The sequence below is a fragment of the Ammospiza nelsoni genome, chromosome 5 (assembly GCF_027579445.1).
Source record: "Ammospiza nelsoni isolate bAmmNel1 chromosome 5, bAmmNel1.pri, whole genome shotgun sequence".
NCBI classification, from domain to species: Eukaryota; Metazoa; Chordata; class Aves; order Passeriformes; family Passerellidae; genus Ammospiza; species Ammospiza nelsoni.
This window is the reverse complement of record NC_080637.1, coordinates 51,164,432-51,173,135: the sequence shown is the minus strand read 5'-3', so window position 1 is coordinate 51,173,135 and position 8,704 is coordinate 51,164,432. Positions and strand designations below refer to the sequence as shown.

General features: G+C 42.1%; 1 protein-coding gene across 1 annotated transcript; it reads right to left on the bottom strand.

Moving 5' to 3' along the window:
* Nucleotides 1-304: 304 nt before the first annotated feature.
* Nucleotides 305-8,704, bottom strand: IFT27 (intraflagellar transport 27). The gene is made up of 8 exons (XM_059473123.1): nucleotides 8,621-8,704; nucleotides 4,964-5,043; nucleotides 3,847-3,906; nucleotides 3,127-3,186; nucleotides 2,069-2,186; nucleotides 1,645-1,754; nucleotides 1,342-1,443; nucleotides 305-719 (listed from the first exon to the last, which is right to left on the bottom strand). Exons 1-7 carry the CDS (start codon nucleotides 8,652-8,654, stop codon nucleotides 1,345-1,347), a joined length of 561 nt encoding a protein of 186 aa, XP_059329106.1. The 5' UTR covers nucleotides 8,655-8,704; the 3' UTR covers nucleotides 305-719; nucleotides 1,342-1,344.

Sequence of the window (8,704 nt, the reverse complement as noted above, 5' to 3'; positions counted from 1 at the left end):
AAAACTCAGCTTCCCTTGCCCAAGGGAGTCTACCATAATCAGGAAGATAGTGGTTAAATTTTTGAAACTCTTGGTGTTAAGCTCAGTTACAAGGCAGTGCCTTACCACAGATGTTTTTGCATACTGCACTAGCAAAGACTCTACACATGGAACATCAATACTCCACACAATAGAGCAACTCTCTCTAGGCTTTTACCCTTTCTAATATGAAACTTCTAGCCAGACACAGCTGAGTCAGAGTAACTTAGCCAGGCTGTCTTTCATTTCCTTAGTTGTTTCCACTAGCAACATCAGAACCGTGGTCTTTTATCTGAAATTCAATGACAAGCAGAGAGACTTTAATAAGAGGACTCTGATTTTGAGATTGAGAGCTGAACCTAATCAGAACAGTAGTGCCAAATTCAGCTGACAAAAATGACACAACAATATGTAAGATGATAAAGACATGAAGAAGAAAAAGTAATTTTTTGTAAGTTTTAGAGTAATCTTTAGAATAGAAAAGGTATTCTTGCAATTTCACTCCATTTTGCAGCTAAGCCAGTATGGATGTGCCTGCAGGAAGTCCTTCCTGCTCACTTCAAGGGAGGTGGCAGCCTCTGGAGAACTCCTGTGACCTGGGACCAGCAGAGGGCACTGCGTCACCAAGTGACAGCGGTTGGACGCGACACAGCTCCCACCAGGCAGGGACAGTGAGCCACGCCGAAGGAAAGAAACAGATTCTGGAAATTAGAAACATGCATTAGTCACCAGCATATCAATCCTACAACTGATAAAGGCAACACTGCTAAAACTGGCCTCCAACTCTGGGTGCTCCTGGAAACACACCAAAATCCATCTCTGCCTCCACACATCTCAGTCTCTAGGTGTTGATTTTAAGGCAATAAGCCTCCTCCTGAAAATACTTTTTCAAAGAGTAGGGCCAAATCGGTCCTGCCCTACAGTATATGCATCAAGGCTGGCTTAAGTCGAAAAACATCCTGTCAGCTTCCTCTCTCCTTTTCCAAACCTCTAAATCCCTGCTTGTAGCAGCAGGAAGTCTATTCAGACAAAAAGACACTAAAGCAAAGAGCTGGCAATTTCCATTCTGTCCTCCCCTTTTATTCTCCGCCTCCTCCAACCTAGCAGACTTTCAATGAGCAGAGAACCAAGTTAGAGGACATGAAAGGAATGCTGAGGTAGCAGCTTTAAAAAGTGTCTTTCTACTTGCCTATTTCTAGTTTATTTTGAATTACCAGAGGATGACCATGAAGTAGCAAATAGCTCATACTTTTTCTTCTCTCTGTATTCAGTCCAGCAGGACTCTCAGTACTAGAAGAAGCTTAGAGGATAAACAAATCATACCAGTCAGGCTAGTGAGTGAAAAGTTTCCACTTTCTCTTTGTACAGTTGGTGGAATAACTTTGCCAGGATGTGGAAAGGGGCCTCAAAATTTTTCATTTCCTTCTGTAAAGAAATAAGAAAATTGTCAATTGCAGATGGAATAAGCATTTGACTACTTCTCCTCTGTTTCACCAAAGAAGGATTAAAACTGAGTTAGATGACAAACAAGGTGAAGAGAGTCCCCAGTTAACTTTCTCTGCATGAAAGAGAAGATAACTTTACCAACATCCCCTTGCACAGATGGTGAAAGGAGCAGATACTCACCACTGACATCTCACAGTATTCCAGGCCATGTTTCTCAGCCCACTCCTGTGCTTGTTCCTGCTCCACAACTCGACGATCAGCTAGGTCTGTTTTATTCCCCACTAAGACACCTACAGAAAAAAAGACATGGAAGGAAAGAAAAAAAAAACAGCTCATCAATGCTGACTTGTATGCCATAAATACTGGAATATTTGTTGAAGTAACTGAAGAAGTTGTAGGCGTGGCAAATAGTCTATAACTACCTAAAAAAGATTCCAAAAAGGAAACATATTCAAGCCTTATCTGTTTCTTGATAAAAGCAAAGGAGTTGGAGGAAGCTATGTCTGCCCCTGACTTAAAATAAATGCTCTATTCCACAGCTCAGCAGAAACAACTGCTGTCATACAAGAGGGGAGTAGATAACAAGAATCACACTCATTCCTACCTGGGATGTGCATCCCAACTGCTTGAGCCCTCAGCTTCTCCAACCATTTGTTACAGTTGTCAAAGGATTGCTCATTAGTGACATCATACACAAGGCACAGGACGTTGGGTTGCTCCCACTGCACAGCAAGAAAGGAACACTGTCAGCTCTAATGAAACTGATGTGGTCAACAGCCATGCTGTAAACGTAGCAAACACAGCTGCTAAGATGAAAATAAAAAGCCTAACACCCAGGAATCCTATGCCCTGACTGAGGTTTCACATTTCAATTGACCCAACTAAATCACTGACATTGGGAGAGGTGGTTTTGCCTTCCTCCCCAGTCCTGTCTGTGCAGCCCTGCCCTTTGTATCAGCTCTGGCACTCATCTGGTCCCCAGGGAAGCTGATTTTTCATGCTGAATCAGCACAAAATTAATCCTAGGAAAAAAGTAGAAAGGTTTTCTTCCACTTTGAGAAGCTGAGCCAGCTTCTAGAGAAGACCCTTGCAAACTAGATCTAGTGCAAGTGTAAAAGTGGAATCGCTTTTGTAGACAATGAACCATTAGGTTGACTTAGCCATCTTATGAAAGCTTACACTAATTAACTGGTTCTGCTTCTCAAAATGAGATAACACAGTAGAGAACTGTACAGGGAAGGTCACAAATACGCGAAGGAAAAAACCCAAGGGCAGGATTATGCTCAAGGACAAGAATGAATCCTCTTGGATCAAACACATCACTGTAACACAAAAAAAACCTCCCACTGTTGAAGTCACAGCAAAACAGATGTTTTTCTAAGAAATAAAAATAACTTTAAACAACAGTACACAGAAATTCTCCGTTAAAGTTTCCTATTTCTTTTGTAAGAAAACTGCCTATCTGCTTTCCTTTCTCTGGAAAGTATTTCTTCTAGTACTTACGCAAGTTTTAGAGAGGTAGAACAGGATGCGTTGGCAACTGAGGTAATTGCTCCCATTTACACTAAAGACAAAGTTTGCTACATCTGCCAGACTGGGGAGCTCAGATCTTCAAAGCAAAAGCACTTCTTTGGAAGAAGAGGACTGTTACATAAGACTTACCAGTTTCTCCAGCATTTCAGAAAATAGATCTTTTCCTGCAGAGTCAAAAATGAAGAATTCCTGAAAGTGGAAACAGAAAGAAGGCTCTTGCCAAGAAAAATGCAGTATAGGGAAAGGTTTTGGAAGTAAATACTGCAACTTGTAACTCCAACATTTTATTCAGTACAGCAGTGTCATGTCCCTAGGGGACAAATTCCCTGCACTGAGAAAACTCCAGATAGTATGAGAAAATAAATAGCCATTTTTCAAGTATAAGCAGTAAAAGAGTTACTTCCAAGGCCCGAAGTCTAGTTTCCATCCCTACTGGAAACAAAATACGTTAAGTGGGACAGTAACTTCTACTATTTATACAAAAATATATACATTCCATTAGTGGGAGTATAGGGCATTAAGGAAAAATAACAGATAAGCTTCAGCTTTTGTAGTTCCAAGAATCATGAACTAAACCTGAGTGTCCTAAAGGCCAGAACAGAATCTCAACAAAGCTGGCAATAACTTTGGTTTAAAATTTTGTGTTGGATATAAGTATATAAAAATTACACTTTTAAGACTAAACTAACCCTGGAGCATCAGCAATTATACATGATCAGCCTCATTTCCTTAATGCAACTTAATTGCCCTATGAACATGCATAGTGATCTTCTACCAGAATGAGACTTGTGTGGGGCTTGAGCTCTGGATGTCTCTTTCTGACCCAATTTATGTCACAGAAAAACTCACCACACTATCACTTGTCTCTGGAACTGATACAGCCTTCACCAACAATTCTATGCCCGCTGTCTGTCAAGAAAAATCAGGAAAATGAGGATCAGGAGAGTTTTTAAGAGCCTGTCCAACTGCATACCAACCGTGCATTGGATTGAGGCAATTCTTGTGAATCATTACAATTTCATCAAACACAGACCTCTGGAAACTCAGCAATACTCCTCCCAGCTCTGGTAACCTAATCTCATCAATATGTCAAAGGCTCATAGATTTGCTCAGCTGGGGGAAAAAGGAGGAGAACCAAAGAGATTTGCTTATTTCCAGCTCAGAGTATTAGCTGAAGTCTGCAGGTCTATGCTCACTCTCACACCGCTGCTGTAACGCCTTCGAACGTTCTGCACTAACCATGTGATGAGCTAACATATGGGACTGAGATTATTTGTGCTTCTCCCACTTTTTATCTCATTCTGCTTTGTAGCTCATTTGTTTGTTCTATTTCTATCCTTAAATTCTCGTTTCCATCTTTATTTCAATGAATAAACATATTTTAGGGGTTTTTTTCCTCCACACTCATATTTCCCTTTTTTTACTTTACTTATATTTACTTTTATTTTTATCCTGCTTCTGATTAGTCATCACCATTGATTCTTACACTCAAAGACTGCAAACTGTATCCTCTTCATCTGGGAACAGTTTCTGTAGATTATAATTATCTTGGGGCTATGCAGCACATCTTGGTGTTTGCACAGTGATAAGCACACTGTCCACATCCACATTTAATAGTTGGAATTAAAAGCTTTCTCCTTCAGCAGTGCTTTTTCATAGAGTAGTCCCTAAAGGGGGAAGCTCTCTAACACCACAAAACCTTGTGAAAACATTGGTTCAGTAGGAAAATCACAAGATTAACTAAATTATTCTGCCTTAAGTTTCAACACCAGCACCTATATAATGCAGACTTACAGAATGTTAACTGCTTCTCTTCAGAATCCAGGGTGCAAGAAAGAAAACCCTCTAAGATCCCACCTTGAATGCCACAACTTAAAATCATATTTATTTTGTTCTAGGCCTCTCAGTTTTCCCACTCATCTTAGAAAAAAATTTAGACAGCAGTCTGAGCCTGTTGTATGCTTACCAGTGTGTAGTTCTTCTGAAAATGACTCCCATCACTGCGAAACATCTGGGCTAAAGCACTCTTACCCACAGCTGGATCTCCTGCAAAACCAAAAACATAAAATTTTTTTTTTCATAGTAGAGAATCTTATTTTTCCTCAGTTCTGATACTATCAATGTTGTAAGAGCCCAGATGCTCTAACTCTGAATACAGGTAATTTAACTGTCACATGAAGCACAAAACCATCTCAAAGGTTATACCCACACAAGGAAATGAATATTGCCATTATGCATACTGGTGGCTGACATCTGATTTCTGACCTATGCACAACAACAAACGACTGCCACATCAAGGTGGAACTGCTGTTTGTTCTAAAATTCATGCTTACTCCACAGCCCCTACCTAGGAATTATATTTCCCAGATATGTTATCATGTAGAGAAAACTACAATGTGAAAAGGGACTGGGCTTCCTAGGAGGCTATTTCTTCTCCTTAGGTTATCCATCTCCCCAGACTCAAATCCTTGTTATATACTGAGACAAAGCTGCTTAAGCTGGTAACATTTCTCAATGAACTCTTCTTGCTGACCCTGCTAAGAGAGCAACTCTTGCTGACTCAATGCTGCTGGTGGCTCATTAGTTGCATCCTGGGCATAACAGAAGCAAACGTCAGAGAGAAAGCACATGGCTGGAGAGAAGAGCCTGCTGATTCATCCCTGTATGGAAGGAAAAGCAAGGGGCTTTGGTTTTTGCTCTTCTAGAGCCAAGGCTTTCTGATATGGCATGCACAACACTCCAGGCAAACCTGACAGCTGCCTGCTTTGGCTTGCTCTTACAAAACTCTAAAGCAATCACAGGATCACAGAACAGAATATGCTGAGTTGGAAGGGACCCACAAGGATCACTGGGTCCAACTCCTGGCCCTGCACAGGACCATCCCCAAGAGTCACACCATGTGACTCTCAAGAATATTGCCCAAATGTTTTTTCAGCTCCATCAGGCTTAGTGCTGCGACCCCTTCCCTGGGGAGCTGTTACAGAGCCCAGTCACCCTCTGGGTGAAGAACCTTTTTCTAACATCCAACCTAAACCTCCTCTGACACAACTTCAGGCCATTTCCTCAGGCTCTACAGAACTCACATATGCCCATATTACTACATGAAAAAGATGATAAATCACAACCCTTCCTAAACAAAGACTTAATGCTTCCAAAGAGCTTATCATTTCTCCACATAATGTCTCGCTAGCCTGGACAGTTAAAAGGACAAGAACCAGTAATTATAAACCTCAGTGCTTCAAGCTTTACTCTCAAAGGCACACTCATTACAGCCAAGCCTGGAATAGAAGTCTTTCACATTATGTTGTTAATAAATAAAGCCAGAAAGGAAGTATTTTACATTAAGTTGTTAATAAATAAACCAAGAAAGGGGTATATTTTTGACTTTATTACAGCTTCCTAATGGTGTTTTGAAGGAAATTGGTTAAGCCCTCTGATCACATACCATTTCAGAGAAGGAAGGGTGTTTTGGATAGTGACAATTACCCCTAGATGCATTAACCAAATGTAGCTCTTGTTTAAACATTTTTAGCATGCCTGCTTACTTTGAGCTGAGTTGGGCTCATAATATTTAGACAGGAAAATCTGGTAAGTCAGCTTGTTTGTTCTCTGATCTGCTCAAGCCTGTGCGGAAGACAACACTCTGTTTTGAGTGGAAGCTATTCTGTATTTCAATAGACAATTAGATCTGTCTTTGTAAAATGAGATAGAGAGGCACACACTGCTCCAAACTGCAGGCATCAGCCAGCACAAATTCTTAACTAATGCATTGCCTTTCTTTCACTTGACAGCCCCAGGTGTTCTTTCCCTCTTTATTCTTTGCCATCCTCTTAAGCTCATCACACCAGGACACTTCCTCAAAGTAAATTTCCTTGCCCTTTTCAGTTTAGTCTGGTGTGCCAGTAGTGCATCTCACAGTATATATTCTATCCATATTTCTGTTATTCTGCCAGAATCTGTAGAGTCTTTTGAAAATGCCTGCTACTGCCAGCTGTTTCTCTACAATGAAAACCTTTGTGTAGTGTCTCCATAGTAAGCTCAGACAACAGATCTTTTTACTTTATGCCTGTAAATGACCCTTGAGCTAACACAGGAATCATCTTCTATTGTCAATTCAATAGTCTCTGTTTTGCTAATAAGAACCCTTTTCCCCTCTTCTTTTTGACCTTGGTGTAGCTCCCAATTCTGTGTCACTGGCTCTTCAAAACCATTTCCTTAGGTCCACAAGAGCTCCCAGTTCCATTTCTGATGGGTTTGCTCCTGTTTATGTAATTGCGTGTTCTTGTTTCCTTTAGGTTGTTGTGGTTACTCATGTCTTTGGTCCCTTTCACTTTAGTGGCTTTTTCTGCAACAGAAAATCTATTTTTCCTGGTCTGCTTCACTAATTTATTATTTTTAATAATACACAGATATTATTGTGGCACATAGAAGAACGACATATGGGATAGGACATTCCTGTTCTTTGTGCTGTGAACAGAATTGAAAAGGCCACTCCAGATCCAATAAGGATTAAGGACATAAACAGGTCATTTAAAGAAAACCTATGTGATCTTAAAATGGTTGTGGAATTGGCCTTTGGTAACACTATACAACAAAACTGGATAGACTTCAGCAAAGCCAGTGTACTGGGAGCAGGAAACTTCCAAATTGGAAATGATGCCTATGTTTCAAGTGTAGAAGATGGGCAAGATATTCACGCTGTTCACAGCAGTAGAGCCACAAGGGAGATCGATTCTTTTGCCTTTGCCAAAGACCATATCTGGCTTTGTGTGAGTTGATGGCCAGCTGCTTCTGAGGTTAAAAAAGGCAAACATTTTATTCCAGATGAAATAATTAGGAACAAAGAGTTAAACCTAGGAGCTGACTGCACACAAAGGTTTTATGGATTTGTGCTTTTGGCTGAGCCTGCACAGAGCTTCAGTGTAGAAGGAGGGACAAAAATAACAAGATTTTTCACAAAGTCCTAACAGCCAGCTGTACTCACTTTCAACACCTCCATAATCCATCCTGACTAAATAAACTGGTGTCTTCACCTCATTTTTTTCTCAGGTTAGCCTCTAAATTGTTTGGGGGAAAAGATGCCACTGTGAAGTGCTCAACTTTCTACTCTTTATTTAGGCTTTACCTTTCTATCATACTCTCAGAATCATCCTAATTTCTGACATGAACTTTTCACACCAGCCCAAAGCACGGCTCACAAATAAGACAGGACTCAGCTGCCTAGCTCCCTTCACGCTTTCTCCAGTCTCTGCGCCCACCTTTCCACACTGCCGAAATAATCTTTTTGGTTCGGGTTTGTTTTTTTTCCTCTTTCTCAGATCCTGTCCTCGCATTTCAGCCGATCCAACTGCACCTCACACCCTCCCTGGGCACCGCTCACTCCACGTGCTAGGCGGGGGCGGGTACCGAGTGCTAATAACACACACGACCGTTCCCAGGCAGCCGAGGTGTTCCCTTCTCTCCCACCGCCTCTCTCCCCACCTCTCCTCCGGCAGGGCGGCCCCGCCACGAGGGGCTGTGGAAAGCCGGGCCTCCTGCGCTGCCGGCCTCGCCCGACCCCGCGGCGCCCGCTCTGGTCCCGTGTGGGCAGCGGGGCGGATGGGAGCGGGCGGGCCGGACTCACCTGCCAGCAGGCACTTGGCAGCGAGCTTCACCATCGCGCCGGCCCGCGCGCTGACGGCGGCGGCGGGACGGCCACCCCGCTGAG

Excerpts from the sequence above, each read along its gene's own strand:
- IFT27 (XM_059473123.1), bottom strand. The coding sequence starts at position 8,654 with ATGGTGAAGCTCGCTGCCAAGTGCCTGCTGGCAG. Across the intron at positions 3,907-4,963 it reads TTCAGAAGAACTACACACTG|ACAGCGGGCATAGAATTGTT; the intron begins GTAAGCATACAA and ends TTTTCTTGACAG. Across the intron at positions 1,444-1,644 it reads AATACTGTGAGATGTCAGTG|AAGGAAATGAAAAATTTTGA; the intron begins GTGAGTATCTGC and ends ATTTCTTTACAG.